Below are 17,398 nucleotides of genomic sequence, written 5' to 3' on the forward strand. Positions count from 1 at the left end.
GGGTGTGTCCTTCTTTGGTGCAACGGAGAAAAAGGAAAAAGATACACACACACACACACACACACACAAACAGGCTGTTCTGGGATGGCTGGACCCTGTCATTAGTAGACGTCTTTGCCAGGGTGAATCACCCTAGTGCTGTCAGCCCACTCGCTGGTGTCCATCTGCTCATGAATAATCACAGAAATAAACTCTTCTCCTCTCCTCTCCTCTCCTCTCCTCTCCTCTCCTCCACCGTACCTCTTAAAGCTTGTCTACGCTGGGACGTGTGGAGAGATCATTGCCACACAGGGCGCTTGCGTGGAAACTGTTGCACTCGCTCTGCCCCCTTTCGCCCCACTCACTTTCAAGGCCAGAAACCAAGAAATGTTGGTAGGAGGTGATGCTTCAGGGACTGTTTTGTCTCTGTGTGTGTGTGTGTGTGTGTGTGTGTGTGTGTGTGTGTGTGTTTTTGGACTTATCTGGGAAGCCAAAACTAAATCAATCATGCCATTGATTCGACTGTTTTTATTAGGATTAATTCTCAGCATTATTTGATAACAGACATTTACTCAGCGGACAGAATAAAGAGCATTTCAGTGAGAGCTTAGATTTGATAGAGTTACATCTTCACCTCCCTGGCGCTAATCCCGGTCGTCAATGGTTCTTGTCAAGGCTGTTATCTATTAAATAGCAGTGTTGGCACTGGGGCTGTATAATGAAGTGTTTTTCTTTGTGCTTTTAGTGAATAAGGCTAGGTTATGTACAGCTATGTCTGACCCTCAAGTCAAGATTTCTCACAGAGAAGTGCTTAATGAATATGGACACATAAGTTTTGGTTTAGAGCAACGCCCTTCAGAAGATTACACTCAATATGGAAAATCCATCCTCAGGGGAAGCACTGGAGGATAACCCTTGAGCTCTTTTGTATAATGGAAGTTGTAGTTTGTTTTAATTCTGAATCCTCTCTCTCTCTCTCTTTCTTTCTCTCTCTCTCTCTCTCTCTCTCTCTCTCTCTCTCTCTCCGCAGGTTGACGGAACCTTCGGGGTACCTCACCGACGGCCCAATCAACTACAAGTACAAAACCAAATGCACCTGGCTGATCGAAGGATAGTGAGTTCTCTTCTCTTCTTCCTCCTCCTACTCCTTTCCACATCTGCTTCCCATTCCCACACACACACACACACACACAGAGACACACACAGAGACACACCAAAACCCTTGGATTCAGGCCAGGATTAGGTTGCACAATTCGGTCGCCAAATGCTATCGAGCTCAGATGGAATTGGGAGGCGAAATTGCGGGATTAGGGTTTTTTTTTTTTTTTTGAATGATTCCTCTAGGAGGAGCCTGTGAAAACCCCCAGTCTGAACTCCCCTAGAAGCGCAGCTATGGGCCACTTGCTCCTGTTGCTTAAACAGGCCAGATGTGAGCCAGAGCTGAGCCAGATCAATAACCGGATCAGAAGTGCTCCTGAGAGGTCAAAAGTTCAGTTCCCTGGAGCTGTTTGTGCGGGGATAAAGAAGTGTTTTCCCCCTTCGGTGGAAGTTGGTGTGTGGGTTGTCCAGTAATCTCAAACAAACACACACACCCACTAGTGTCCTTTGCTGAGCGGAACAAAGATAACATGTTTTGAGAAATAAATAACTAAAATGACGTTAACAAAAAAAGTCTTTCCATGCTGATGCACTGTTTTGCAAAGTATTTCTAACCATTTCTAAGATTTGATCATAAGATAAAATGAAAACAACAAATGAATTGGACCCAAGCCCATGCATGTATCTTAAAAATTTCACACATCAACATCAGCAGCAACTGCACATTTCTGACCCCTAAAAACACAATTTATCACTGTTGTCATTTATCAACATATCTACAGTCATAGCTTCCCCAAAAGCTGCTTCTGATCTCCATCAAAGATAAGTAGTATGTTGTGGTTTCCTGAACAGCACCGTGTCAGCCATTTCACATGGCCTGCCTCTGACTCAGAGCTGAAACCCCTGGGACGTTTGTGAGGCCCATATTTTGAATTGCAACAGCGCTCAGCGCGTAATTTTGGACAGGAAGAGTATTTCTTAAATTTCTTGGACACATAATCACCCAACCATACCATACTCACAGTCATTCTTCCAGAAAAGTCCAATCATTTCCCAAAATCTTCCTCCATTTTTTGGACTAGATATCATATAATGGAATGCATGCTGAAATGACCTTAGGCACGTGTCTAGTTCTTTGTTTCCCTGGATTTACAATGCCACCTCTCTTCTGTGAGCTCTTCCCCATTCTGTTTTAAAAATCTAAATCATCTCCTAGAAGCAAAGTGTCTCTGTGTGTGGTGTGTTGTGTTGTGGTGTGGTGTGTTGTGGTGTGTGTCACAACTCACCCCTGAAGTCATTTTATATGGTCTAAATATATATTCACACCTTCCGCTGCAGACCACACGCAGACCTACATTTTCCTTGCTTACACGGTCTGAGTTTCAGCCATTTTAGCAAGAGTCCGCTTAAAGGACATTCATGTAATGGTTGTGGGCTTCCTCTGATTCACCTAATCACTTGTCCCCCCTCACTCACCTCTCTGTAAAGGAGGGCTGGGGTAAAGGAAGAGAGCATAGAAAGGTCATCTGAAGGTTAAGGCAATTAATCCATAACTTGGATAAAAAACCAGCAGGTGTGGACCAAAGTGCCAAAACAAACTAATGAGCCATATCTAGGCCTAACCTAATTGAGCTCCTCTAGATAAAACTTGCCCTGATAACTTCACAGCTTAGGATATGAGGGTCATCAGCCAATAGCTGATTTGACCTTTCTGTTTGTATTGTTTGGAGTTCACAGGTTAGGTTACATTCTCATGGCCTGGGGTTATTTTTACTTTAACACTTTATCTTATCATCTGCCATGGGCTGTAAGATAACTGCCTTTCTCTACACAGGAAGTATTTTTTATCTTTTTAGTAGGTTATCATTTCAAAAGGAAAACCATTTGACACTAAAATGTTCCTAAACCCCAGATGAAAATGATAGTTCTTTCTGTTTTGTGCAGCATATTTACATTTTTCCATCCATTTCACCAGAAGTTGTGCTTGTGACTCTAAGCTAAATTACATCTATTGTCTGATCTTGTATTAATAGCTGACTTCCATTTCCCTTTTCTGTTTGCCTGATTTCCCTTTGTGTTCTCCGTGCATTGCCTCTTATCCCCGTTTTAAATCCACATGCAGTGAAAATGTCACAAAAGGGTAATGTTGGTAATCACCGAGCATTTGTGCTAAGATTAAAAGATACACATCAAATGTAGGATTGGTTTCAATTTCAAGTAATCATGTTAACCTTCATGTCTACCTTATTGTATGGATTGCCTCTTTAAATGCTAACAGAATACCCAGAGGGATGCCACAGTTTAAGACCCCTACCTGACTCTCTGTTTCTTTAAACATGAATCACAGACCACAAACCTCTTAAAATATCTCTCTCTCCAGTAGCTAACGGGTCACACCACACAAGAGGATCTAAATCCAATTCCTTCTTCAAATGCTGTGTGCATTTGATTGGTTTTGGTCATAAATCCTGGCTGCAGCAGCACCTGTAGTATTAAAATGTAAAACCAGATAATCCGTAAGGGATTTAACATGCATACCTGTCCCACTCATATTTCTAGTGTGCTAGGAGCGCAACACGTACTACCTTACCAAGGAGAGTATTTCTTCATGCTGTGTATGTTGTCACTACCTCATCAGAATATTGGTGGTTTTACATTGATGATTCAATTCAACAGATTGAAACAGTTAGCAAAGCCCAGATCACTGTCCTCAAGTCTAGATCTGACTCTGGACATTTTACATTTCATATGGGAGCTAAAATATGAGCCGCGGCAGTGTGCTTTGGGCTATTTAGGATCTGTTTCCTCTTGCCAGCGGGGCAATGGCATCGTTCGTATGCCACTGCCCTCTCTCCCAGCTGGGCATGTGTGCTGGCTGGCACGGCCCAAACCAGCAGGGACCGATCACAGAGCCGTGAGGTTCTAACGCCTCTCTCTCTCTCCCCCCTCTCTCTGCTCCAGCCCAAACGCAGTCCTGAGGCTACGCTTCAACCACTTTGCCACCGAGTGCAGCTGGGACCACATGTACGTCTACGACGGGGACTCAATCTACGCCCCCCTGGTGGCCGTGTTCAGGTGGGTCTTTTTCACTGTGCTTTTCACAGTACCGTGCCCTTTCTAATGCATTTCTAATACTGAAACGTATGAACAATGTATAACACTGAGCGCAAATATGTTTGAATACATACATTTCAAAGACATTCATTCAATGTGAAATGATCTATGTGTGATATGTGGCCAGCTCCATTCATTTAATTTTTTATCAGCAGTTTTGTAATGGGTCCTCGTGGCTTAAGGGGATCTGTTACCATGGCCATCTCTTGTAATTAATCCCTGCAAGGCATGCTAGCAGTGGAGTGCAGCCATGGCTCTTAGCCTGCTAGCAGGGTTAATGCCACAGGTCAACTAAGCCCTGTCAGTGAAGTATTATGTTAAAGCCTGGTAACCCCACAGCATGTGAAAGTGTTCAGTACCTACTATACAGCTAAAATCACCTATAGCCCTGTCCAAAGGTATGTTAGTGATGTATGTAAAATGCATAAAAGGATCTCCACAAAAGTGTTAAGTCCAGAGGTGGCTTTTGCAACTATAACACAGGTCCACTACAGTACACTGAGGCTTTTTTTCTTCTTCTTCCCACACTGGCAAAATACAACACAGATACAGATGAGATGATGCTACTGTGTGTGAAAAGATCTCCCCTCATTCTATTTCTCCCACACCCCTGAGTCACACACACACACACACACACACACACGCAAGCAAGCGCACACGCACGCGCACGCACACACAGAGACACACAGAGACACACAGAGACACACAGAGACACACAGAGACACACAGAGACACACAGAGACACACAGAGACACACAGAGACACACACACCTAATTCAGCTGATGATGATCTGGACCTGACAGATCAAACAGATGTGTGTGAAAAGATCTCCCCTCATTCTATTTCTCCAACACCCCTGAGTCACACACACGCGCACGCACACGCACACAGAGACACACAGAGACACAAACACAAACACAAACACAAACACAAACACAAACACACACACACACACACACACACACACACACACACACACACACACACACACACACACACACACACACACACACACACACACACACACACACACACACACACACACACACACACACACACACTCTCCTAATTCAGCTGATGATGATCTGGACCTGACAGATCAAACAGATGAAAGTGCTTGCAGTTCCCACTGAGCTTGTGCCCATGGCTGTCTCATGACACCAGTGTCTTCCTAGTTGCTGCAGACATCAGACAAATCGAGACATTCAATTTGGCACTAACGGCAATTTAATTTGCACTCGAAGTGGGGAGCTAAATAAAAATCACACATAGATGAGTGCACTCGCCGCTGGAAGTCAGAACTCAAATCAAATTGGGACATCTTCCACTCCCTCTGCCCTCCATCCGATCACAAGCACAAATGAAATCTCAGCGGAGTTGCTGCTGCTGCTCAGTCCCACTGGAGGACTTGAGGAGATCTCCAGAGACTGATACTCCTCTCTCTCTCTCTTTCTCTCTTTCTCTCTTTCTCTTTCTCTCTCTCTCTCTCTCTCCCCCCCCCCCACAGTGGCCTAATCGTCCCAGAGGTGCGTGGCAATGAGACCGTTCCAGAGGTGGAGACCACTTCAGGCTATGCACTCCTCCACTTCTTTAGCGATGCTGCCTATAACCTCACCGGCTTCGAGATCTTCTACTCGTGAGTGCTTTCGGAATTTGTTTGCTTACTTATCATCCCTTTCTGTCTCTCTCTTTTTCTTTTTCTCTATATTTCTTTTTCTGTCTTCTGTCTTACACAGTGTTCATTAAAGTTGCAATTTGTGTTGATGTAAATTATAGTATTAGTAATAGTAAAATTGGAAAAGACAGTGAAAAGGGCGTAGTGAAAGACTCCACACAACACACTCAGATCAAATCCCATTCAAAGCAAAGGTTCACATCACTTGTGGTTAGCCTTCCTTCTCATTATCTAAAAATTATGGTACATTTGCAGTTTCTATATTTGCTGCAATTGTTATTCGCACTGATTCAGCCTCTGTGATGACTGTTCTGCTAAGGCTGCAAGCACTGAAGATTGGGTTGAAGCGAGCCTCCTCTATTGGGCTAATGTGGTATAATGCCATAGACATGTTTTCCCATGGAAGTCTAGGCTAAGAATGCCTCATGTTGAAGACCAATTTCAATTTCAATTCCATGTTTTGTTTTTTAACAACACCCCCTCAACTTTTGTTTGTTTGTGTAAGATGAGTCAGTTTATTAGAGACATGGTGGAATTGTGTAATTATAGGAACTTTTATAGGCACAAAGCAATTAGCTGTAGTTTGATAGTGTCCCAATGGCAGTATTATTTTGCCTTTCAACAAGAAAGAAATGAAAAAAAAAAATGACTTGACATGTAATGTCCCGATTCTGACATATTTCAACATATTTAAACATGTGTTCTTCGCTTAAGCAGTTGACGAATTACATGTGTCTGACGTGTCCTGGTTGTCAAGGCACCTTGTAGCCCTTGTTCCTCTCGCCCGACACGCTCCGCTCCCTATCTCGCCCCTGGAGCCGCCGTGGCGTCCTGAGCCCCTTAATTCCGGGCGCAATCACCGCGCCGCATTAGTCCTGTCTGATCCCCTCTCCCTGGAGATGCCTCACAAAGCCTACAGCCGCCTTAGTCACCCTCATTACAATTCTCTTCTCCTTGCGCCCCTTATCTGAACACTTATACATCTCTCTCACCCTACTCTGTTTTCTTAACCTCCCCTTCCTCTCTGATTCTCTCTCTTCTCTTATCATGCTGTATGTCTCTTTTAATCAGTGTATTTCCAACTGTTCCAATGTTGGCTATGACTAGGTCTCTTTCTCTCGCTTTCTTACTCCTACGCATTATTCTTTAGGTAACCTCTCTTTCTCATTACTCCAAGACTCATCACTCTGTTGTTGTACTGTCTGGGTTGTGTCATCCGTGCCCTTTAACTCTCTCTCTCGCTCTCTGTCTCTCTCTCTCTCTCTCTCTCTCTCTCTCTCTCTCTCTCTCTCTCTCTCTCTCTCTCTCTCTCTCACTCTCTCTCTCATATAACTCTGATGAACTCAGGATAAACTCGTGTCCGAACAACTGCTCGGGACACGGCAAGTGCACGACTGGCAACTCCATCGCCAGCCGCGTGTACTGCGAGTGCGACGAGTACTGGAAGGGCGAGGCCTGTGACATCCCCTACTGCCGGAACAACTGCGGCAGCCCCGACCACGGCTACTGCGACCTGACCGGCGAGAAGCTCTGCGTGTGCAATGACAGCTGGCAAGGTAGTGGCTATGCATACCTTCACTCATTTAATCACTTACTCACTCACTCACACAATCACACACAAACTCACTTACTCACTTACTCACTTACTCACTTACTCACTTACTCACTTACTCTCTCACTCTCTCACTCTCTCACTCACTCACTCACTCACTCACTCACTCACTCACTCACTCACTCACTCACTCACTCACACACTCACACACTGACTCACTTACTCACTTACTTACTCAGTAACACACACTTACACTCTCTCTTTCTTTCTTTCTCTTCCTCTCACACACACATTCAGAAACACAAACTCACGTTCTCTCTCTCCCACTCTCTCACAAACATACGCACACACACACACACTCTGACTCTAACTCACACTCACTCCAGTTTCTCTGACACACCCTCTCGCCAACTGTGCACTGTGCTCTCAATCCTGCATCTATCTCTCTTGCTTTCCATCCCTACTCTTTTGTTCTCTCTCCATCACCTTATGCTCTTGTTCCGTCACCATCTCCCTCTCCCATCACGTCTCGTTATCCATCTTTGTCTCTGACTCACTCTCATTCTGTCCATCTTCTTGCACTCCTCCGCTATGGCCCTGTCTTTTCTCCATCAATCCCGCTTTGATCCGTCGTCAGCTTGACACCTCTCTCCTAAGCTGAAGTAGAAACCTCTTCAGTGGAGAGCCTTGCTCAAGGCTATGGGGTGATATCCTGACACGTGCTCTGTGGCCCTTACAGCTTTAGCCTTACAACTTTACAGCTAAAGTCTTTTTAGAGTGTGCACTGCCGCCACCTTGTGGTGAAACTGAAGCACTGCAGTTGACACTGAGTGTTGAAAGCACTGTATTAGCCCTAAGGGCCCAACGAGTGTTAACATCCCAATTAACCCCCACTGAGGGTTTTGATCCCACACTGTCTTTAAGTGTTGATGGATTGAGAGTGTGTGTGTGTGTGTGTGTGTGTGTGTGTGTGTGTGTGTGTGTGTGTGTGTGTGTGTGTGTGTGTGTGTGTTTGTTTGTGTGAGTGGGTGTGCATGCCTGTGGGAAGCATGGTTAATGAAAGCCAGTCAATTGTAGGGAACGTGTGAATATGCCGCCGTTGTCACAGCGATCTACGGAGGGTGGCGAAGCACTGTCATTTGTTTTGCTGAGTGTCGCCGGAAGGCTGGCAGGGAACAACACGAGGTCAGGCGGGCCTCGTGAATCACAGAGGCTAAATATCACTCGCTGTCATCTGGTTACCTTTGTATCTCTTTCTCTCTCTCTCTCTCTCTCTCATTTTCTCTCTCTCTCTCTTTCTCTCTCGCTCTCTCTCTCTCTCTCTCTCCTAAGCACTCTCGATCTCTTTGCATTTCCTCTTGTTTCAATGCATTTATTGAATCCCTCTTTCTTGCAATCTTTCCCCCTCACACTGTTAACTGATTTTCATTTATTATGCACCTATTTCGTCTTAATCTCCCATTCTATTTTTCGCTAAGCCCTTTACCTCGTTTCCTCCCTCTCTCTCCTCAGGTCCCGATTGTTCGCTGACTGTCCCGTCCACCGAGTCCTACTGGTTCATGCCCAGTGTGAAGCCCTTTGGGACCTCGCTGGGCCGGGCCTCCCACAAGGCCGTGGTGCAGGAGAAGGTCATGTGGGTGGTGGGCGGCTACACCTTCAACTACAGCTCCTTCCAGATGATCCTCAAGTGAGTTGGGCGGGCGGCGGTCGGGTGGGTGTTTTGGTTGGGGGGGGGGGGGTGTTCAGGGTTTAAGGTTTGTGCGGATCCTGAGTGTCAGGCCCCCAAAAGCTAAAGCACTAACACATTTTATGCCTCTCCACTCCACCCACAACCTCACACATCTTGTTTCACTCTTAAGCGTTTTCATATTGTCGAGGAGTTGCGCGCTTTAGGAAAGCCAGATGGTCGGCCTGCAAAGTGCTGGGGAGTAGTTTTTTTGGTGCATCTTCTGAACTTCCCTCCTACGATTTCCAAAGTTCCTTCTCCAAGTTGCTAACGCTAATGATTTAGCTGAGAGTCACCCTGAGGTCACACACAGGCAGCCAAACTCAATCAGCCCCGCTGGGGATTTTGGCTCTGTGTTTGTGCTGATATCAACAAAGGGAGAATTGATATCGGGTGGGATTGATATCGTTGGCTGCTTTTCTCGCAGCTGTGCGTCAGACTGGGAATGTGGATCTGAAGGCAAACATGGGCTGTGGCTGTGGCTGTTGCTCCAACTTTACAACAAACAACAAAACCACTGGGAATATTAGCTCAAATTGACTAAATACGACATACATAACATGTTCAAAATCAAACCATCAAATGTTCTGCTAGTTGAAAGGAGCTTTTGTGACCCAGCCCTGTACCCAGTGTCAGGATCTCCCCAGAGGGTTGCAGGGCCATCGGTTCTTCCTCTGGACATCCTGTCCTTGGAGGGAGGCCCTCCCAGTTCCGGCGCCTTAGGGTCACTGCTCCCTGCATCCCCTTCCCTTTTAGTCTTCAGCCAGCCTTTCCGAGGTAGTCCTCTTTTTGAGTTCATCTCGGTTATGGCCTGTCCCTTGACTCAGCCACTGTTGAGGTCTGCGTACGCCCCATAGATGGTATCTGAAAATCTGTTTTCTTATGTGGGGTTTTTTCTCAATGGTAAAGTAATGTGTACTATCCTGGTGTGTTCCATCCTTCATAGAGAGTGAAGAAATGAGATGTTCTTTTATCAGGTATGAAGTGTTGTGCATCTCCTAAGGGTGAGTGTGATGCAGAGGAGTTTAGTTGCATATGTCAGTGTGTGGTCTGACCTCTGCTATAACCTGGACAGTGTCATCTGGAACACTGTGCCCATCAGTAGAGGTGGACTTACAGTTGAGTTATGTAGAGTTGAATTATATACAGTTGATTATATACCATTGAATTATAAACAGTTGAATTATATACACTTGAATTATACTTAAAGTTGAGTTAATTGGTGGCCAAGCAGCGAAGCCACCTACTGGTTTTCTATTTATTATTATACATCATCTTCCTCTGCCATGGGAGTCTATGGCAGCCCCTAGAACCGTATTGTCGAAAGTTGCTGCTATTTTGACACAGTAACTGAACTCTGTGATTTCCATCACCGACAATAGCTCACTAGGTAAGTGAGTTGGTTATTGGTGGCCTGTCGTTGGCAGCCTCATCGGTTCGAATCCAGCCTCTGCTGAGTATATCAAAAGCCTCTTCTGAGTGTATCGAAGGCTTCTTCTGGGTCATCTGACCTGCTTGGCCACCACATCGCTGCTTGCAGCTATATTTAGAGTTAGTTTTTGTATGGAGTTTAATTGTGTGTGTGTGTGTGTGGTTTGTCCTCAGCTATAACCTGGAGAGTGGCATCTGGAACACTGTGCCCATCAGCAGCGGACCCCTGCCGAGATACGGCCACTCCCTCGCCCTTTACCAGGTATGCGCAAAACTTGATTGATAACATGGCTGGAAAAGAAAATACTTGGAAATATCCTCTCAAATCTACACACACACATCATTGTTACGTGAACACACACATCACTGTTACCTGAACACACACATATTAACACTTAATAACACAGTATTTCTTTGTCTGGGGGGTTTGAAGAAAGACACTTGGTGATAATAGGTGTCAAATGGTTCTGTGCAGTAACCAAATATAGGAGCTTTTTTACCAGAGATGATGCTGTAGGCTGCAGGTGAAATTATGCTATCAACTGAAAGCTTGTAATTGGCCTTCTGCATAGTTAAGGCAAATATGGATGCTCAGCAGTTCCTGAGTCAGGGGACCTATGAAGTCATTTGCAAAGTTAGCTGAAATAGCATGTCAGCTTGCATATAATGGACTGCTGACAGTGCTGGGGCCGACTTGATTGAATTGAAAGATGTGGAGAATACCACTGCACTGTGCTCTGCTTGAGTTCGTCCTAGTAAAAATGTGACATCCTATTCCCCAAGAGGTACCATGGAGCAGCCATTTAATGTCTAAATTCCAGGTCAGAACTAGACCCTCTCAGCAAAGAGGTGTGACCTCGTACGAACGTGGTTTCACAAAAGATGATGGAGACTAGCAAAGAGACGAGCAATGTTTCCTGGCATAGATCTTACGGATGCTTGGTGCTTTGTATGTGTTAATGGTCTGGTAAGATAGGCGCCTATTACTATCAGTTCACCAAAACAAACACAAAAATGTTAACAAAAAGAATGGTTGGTCTGAGTGTTCAGGGTTTCAGAAACAAGTCAAGCATCTTGTTTATTGGAGGACAAAAGGTCCGTGTGGCTGCATGCAAGAGGGTTTTGTGAACGAATTGATTTCACTCTATTGAACCAGGTGGATCACTGTGTTCAGGATGAAATAGGCAGCATTTCCTCTGAGGATGAATATAACACGAGTCAGTATTTTCAAGCAATGGGATTGAATGGGAAAAGGGGAAAAAGTAACTTACCAAACACAACAGGGACTTTTTTGTTTGTTTTAATCCACAGAGGGAGGGTTTCTTCTTCATTTGTGGTCATTTCCACAAGATGTCAGTTAATCCAAAAATGTGGCTTCTGCTAGCCATTTCACATATTCCCCAAAGACAACACTGACAACTGCACTTCATAAACAGCATAAGGCTTGTAATGCACTGACCAACTTGATTTTACGACTTTACTCTATTCACAAACGTCAGTGTTGCTTGTTTGGGACTAGCTGTCTGCTGTGAGGTCGTAGTAAATACTTATTTACCATAAACAAACACAAATGATCAAATTAGTAAAAAAGAAACGGGCGATGTGAGTGAGATACTTCATGTAAAAGCCTTCATCAACAACAGGAGGTCTGACAGGATTTTTTTAAGTACATACTTTTAAGTGTGCCATTGTCAAACGTACCACATTACAACCATTAAAAAAAATCAAAGATGTCATGGCAACTAGATGTTATGGAATTACTGTCCTCCATGTTGTATTACTATGCAACCTCACAGATAGTGGCCAGTTTGTGTGGTGGTGTCTCCTTCACCAGGTTGGACACAACAAAGGGGAGAACCGTAAACAAACACTAATGACTTCCTGTGTTACGGTGGAAACATGTTTGTGTATGTGCCAGTCCAGCAGTGACAGTTCCACATCCAGACAACACAAACACACACACAGCGCGCATACACACACACACACACACACACACACACACACACACACACACACATAAACACACAGACTGACGCACGAACACAGAAACACCCACTGGCACACAAAAGGGACTCGCTGTTTCTCGCTGGCGGCGGGCAGGCAGCTGACCAATCAAAGGGGGCCGTTCGCCCAGGGAGCCATCTTGTACCTGTGTTTCCCGCCAGTAATTAGCCACTCATTCAAAGTCCCTCTGAACACCCTCACATCCAAATCCTCTCAGCAGTGGACTTGGAACAAACGAAAAGCTGGCATGGCCCGTGGCAAGCGCTGGCAGTTTACCCTGACACAAACCCCTTCAGGCCTAGCCAATCAGCTTGAGCACAGGAGAGGGATGGTGGTGGGGGATAGACAGTTGACAAGGAGAATCATACTTGTTAGATTCGCGCTGGAACAGAATCTTTGGGCATTCCGTAGGGGCTAGACACGGCATGGGGTGGAATGGTCGGTGTTGTGCTGTTCTTGTTTGAACAGCAGGTGGCAGACTTGAGCCGGGAATGATCCTGTTGCTGTTCTGCTATCTTGCTCTCTTGCCATGTGGGTTTTCCTGCCTCTGTCTTTAGCTGTGTATAAATATTTATGAATTTACTCTCAAGTGCACCCATAACATGGTAGTTTTCATATTCATGCTGTGTGCAATCAATGTTTAATTGACTGTATAATACTCGGTCACGGGACCCAGTTCTCCGTTGTTTTTGCCAAAGCCGGGTCATCCTTGTTTTGAAGCAGTGCGCCTGTAAAGCCCTGAGGACAATTAATGCAAGCCCTTCTTATTCCTCTTGTGTTGTCACAGTCAGTCTGCACAGCATAATTAAGCAAATCTGTTTCCTGCTGTCTCTCTCTCTCTCTTTCTTGCTCTCTCAATCTCTGAAAATGTGCCCTTTCTCTTCGTGCTTAACATAACCATGGCCCAACATAATCTTTCTCTCTCTCTTCTGGTGTCTCTCCTCCCGTTGTTATACACCTTTGACTTTTGGTGTCCTTTAATCTCTCAATCCCTCCTTTCCTCTCTCTTTCTCTCCTTCCTCTCTTTCTCCCCCCCTCTCCCCCTCTCTATCTCTGCCTCCAGGATGACATCTACATGTTTGGCGGGAAGCTAGAGATGGGCTCAGGCAACGTGACGGACGAGCTGTGGGTCTTCAGCATCCTGAGTCGGACGTGGTCGCAGAGGTCGCCGTCCACGCAGGCGCACACGGGCCAGGTGTTCGCCGCGGAGGGCCACTCGGCCCACGTGGCGGAGCTGGACAACGGCGACCCGGTCATGGTGGTCATCTTCGGCTACTCGTCCATCTACAGCTACATCAGCAATGTGCAGGAGTACAACATCAGTGAGTGTCGTCTTAGCATTGGCGCAGTGTGGCTCGTGGGGGCTCGTCCGGGGTTCAAGTGAGACGGGGCGGGTGGGTTAAGGGTCCCCCGAATCCCCAGCAGTCCCTCTGCAGTGAGCTACGTCGGCGTGCTCGCTGAATTTTTTACTTGCCTCTGTCATTTTTTTGCGCTTAGAGTGAGCACAACGCTGAGGCAGCAGAATCTTGCCATCTGTTATGATGGATAAGGGGATAAGGGGGAACCTTTTTAACATGTCTCCTTCGTACAATTTCCAATTTATCTCAAGCTACACAAACCTAAATAATCCCCACACCAAGCTGCAACATTCATTCGGAAGTCAACTCATGTAAATTGAACTTGTTTTGCAATAAGAACAGTTTGTATAGTTTCCGTACGTTTTTGGAAGTCTGTTATTCTTTTTGCTGATTGAAAATGCCAGTCTGAAATAGGGCTGCCATATTGTCATCTTAACACCAGATGGCACTGCTGCTGCTTTTAATAGGTTGTGGATGGTGTCTAACTAAAGGTCCAATGCAGTGTTTGGGGTTGGGTAGTTGGGGAAGGGAGGGGAGGGTGGTGAGGAGTCAATTATAAGCAGGGCCAAGTTAGAGTGGCTGTCAGGAGGGATTGTTTTTAACCTTGAGCACTGATCTCTAGACCTCGGGATGATTGCTTGCCGCTCATCTTTCTCTCTCTTCACCCCTCGGTTCACTGTCGTGTCTCTCTCTCTCTCTCTCTCTTTCTCTCTCTCTCGCTCACTCACTCTCTCTCTCACTCTCTCTTTCCCTCTCGCTCTCGTTGTATGAGTCACAGGCTTAAGGAGGACTCATACTCTTATGTAAATAATGGCCTTTTAAAAGACTCCATTTTAGTTGAGGACTGTAAAGGGCTTTTTTCTGGAGGGGGAAGACTCTCTTAGCTGTGGTCTGGATCAGTGATATTACAGAGTGCCCACAAGTGGTTTCAGAGGACTTCAACCCCTGTGAATAAAATGTGGAACCAGTCTATAAGCTCTCGGCTGTGGACCGATACTACTAATATGCTCTAAACCTCCACCTTCATTTCACGTGGTGATGTGATTAACTGTAAGACCCGTGTATAAAGTGCAGCTGGTCTGGGCAATTTAGAACCTCTCATAAATTTTAAGTCGTATTTACCCAGACCTTTTGGGCCTATCACCAGGTGTTAAGGTTTCTGTGTTGCACTAAATTGTCTGTTGTCTATGGGATCATGCTTGAGATTTTCAGCAAGAGCTGCCATGTTGCTGTAAATGATGATTGGTCTGTATGTGGCATAGCAGTGGGTAGTAATGAATGGCTTCATCCATCTCTCTTTCTCTCTCTCTCCTGCCCATCTGTCTGTCTATCACCCCTTATGCCCTCTCTTCAGGGACGAACGAGTGGCAGATCCCGGAGACTCGAGGGGCGATTGCTCTGGGTGGCTACGGCCACAGTAGCGTGTACGACCCGGGCAGCAAATGTGTGTTCGTCCACGGCGGCTACAAGTCCCTGCCCAACAAAAACAACAACAAATATGGCCTGGTGGCCGACCTGTACCGCTACGAAGTCCCCACACGCACATGGTGAGCTCAGACAGGCTGATGGATGAATAGGCTCACTGAATAGGCAGACACACACACACACACACACACATTCACACACATTCACACACTAACAAATACATGTTAGCACAAAATGAGCGCAGACATAGAGACAAACATTTGGTACACACAGTTGGACATTCTGAGGGTTCTCACAAACATTCAAGATACATGGTACATTGTGTACTCTGGACAAAAAGATGCACACACCACTACACATAACATATGGTGTTGATGTAGAGACACTTTTTGAACACACGGAAGCTGACAACAGACATATGCGCATATACTGACAATATAGATACTGAGTGACAATTTAAAATACATGTTTGGTTAAGACACAACACTTCAAAACTGCAGCACAAGTATTGTGTGAACCCATTCAAAGGCAGGCCACACTGTACTTTGTTTTTCCTAAATATGTGTGACTTACCATTCCCAAACAAAAGCAGCGACAGCAGCAATTACCTGTGGGCTTGTCTTAAGACCTGTAATCGGAGTAGTTCTCTCATGGTTTTTGTGTTTTTGCTTTTTTGTTTTTTTTCCGGCACATTCCAGGACGATCCTGAAGGAGAGCTCTTATCCCCGCTACCTGCACTCCGCCGTGCTTCTGGGTGGAACCCTGCTCGTCTTCGGAGGAAACACCCACAACGACACAGCAGCCAGTAACGGGGCCAAGTGCTTCTCCACCGACTTCCTGGCATATGACATCGGTACGCCTTGCCGCTCCTTTGCCCTGTCGTCCCCTCACTTTCCCACGTCTCCTATGAATCCATGGGTGGTCCCGCCCCATGATATGTTTGTTTGTCATAATGTCAAGCTGGCATCAAGGTCGTCCTAAAGTACCCATATCATCTTACTGTTAAGCTTAAATGAGTGGGTGTTCCGCTCGAAAACATCTGTTTTTCAGAAGGCTGTGTTAAAGGCAAGAGAACAGCTCGGTGTTTTGTCATGCAACCTTGAGAAGTGATTAAAGAGAGTTTAGTTTCAGATTCAAAAAAAGAGAAGGAGAAGGAGAACTAAACAACCAACCTATACAGAGTGTGTTTGTGGATTGGTGATGGCATGAAATCAGGCCATGAAGGCCTGAAGTGGTTTAAGTGTGCCATCTTAAAACATAACACATTACAAAGTATGTACTTTAAAGTTCTGCCAGACTTCCTGTTGTTGATGGAGGCTTTGACACAAAGTATCTCTCACTCATATTGCCTGTTTCTTTACATCTCAGCTTGCGACGAGTGGAAAGTCCTTCCGAAACCGAACCTCCATCGTGACGTGAACCGCTTTGGACACTCGGCTGTAACTAGTAACGGGTGAGTGTGCATTGCACGTGTTTACTTCCTATGTCAGTGACGCCTATTAGTGCTAATTTCTTGAGCCGTGGAAAGTGTGACTCCATGTATGTGCTTTTGTGTCTGCCGTCATTTTGATGTTAATTCTTTGTATTATATTAATTCTTTATCAACCTTCCCAGCCTTCCCAGGGAGTGCAATTGAAAATGAGCCTTTTGTCTGACTGAGGCACATAGATAGTACAGTTAATTAGCGTGTATTGTTCCCAATAAAAAAATTGTCTCAAATCCAAACAAAGCTAAATATTAAAAACCTTAAACTTTTTTTTTTAGCTCTGTAAGACAAAGCACAAGGTTTTCCGCAAGTCTGTTCTACTGAGGCTCGCCAACTAATCAAAGTGATCAACTAATCATTAAGTCCAAGATTAATGGGATTAATTGTTTAAGACCTCAGCCGCGTCTCCTTGATTAATTGAATCAATTGTCTTAATGCCGGAAAGGAGAACATACAGGGCTTGTAGTTCCTTGAGAAATGACCTCCAAACCAGTGAAAGCACTCTTAATTCAATCTGGCTAGGGCTTGCTTCCCAGACAAGGATTAAGA

The 17,398-nt window shown here is 45.3% G+C and overlaps 1 protein-coding gene across 2 annotated transcripts in view; it reads left to right on the forward strand.

The window, feature by feature from the left end:
* The window catches only part of atrnl1b (attractin-like 1b), a 124,659-nt gene that overhangs the window by 17,163 nt on the left and 90,098 nt on the right, over positions 1–17,398 (forward strand). For both annotated transcript variants that reach the window (XM_080835076.1, XM_080835077.1), the window contains exons 2-11: positions 1,010–1,093; positions 4,039–4,152; positions 5,700–5,828; positions 7,215–7,423; positions 8,932–9,106; positions 10,751–10,838; positions 13,644–13,902; positions 15,293–15,485; positions 16,062–16,216; positions 16,732–16,816. In XM_080835076.1, the coding sequence (XP_080691202.1) occupies positions 1,010–1,093; positions 4,039–4,152; positions 5,700–5,828; positions 7,215–7,423; positions 8,932–9,106; positions 10,751–10,838; positions 13,644–13,902; positions 15,293–15,485; positions 16,062–16,216; positions 16,732–16,816 (1,491 nt within the window). The remainder of the gene's footprint in view (positions 1–1,009; positions 1,094–4,038; positions 4,153–5,699; positions 5,829–7,214; positions 7,424–8,931; positions 9,107–10,750; positions 10,839–13,643; positions 13,903–15,292; positions 15,486–16,061; positions 16,217–16,731; positions 16,817–17,398) is intronic.

The sequence above is a fragment of the Sprattus sprattus genome, assembly GCF_963457725.1.
Source record: "Sprattus sprattus genome assembly, chromosome: 3".
NCBI classification, from domain to species: Eukaryota; Metazoa; Chordata; class Actinopteri; order Clupeiformes; family Clupeidae; genus Sprattus; species Sprattus sprattus.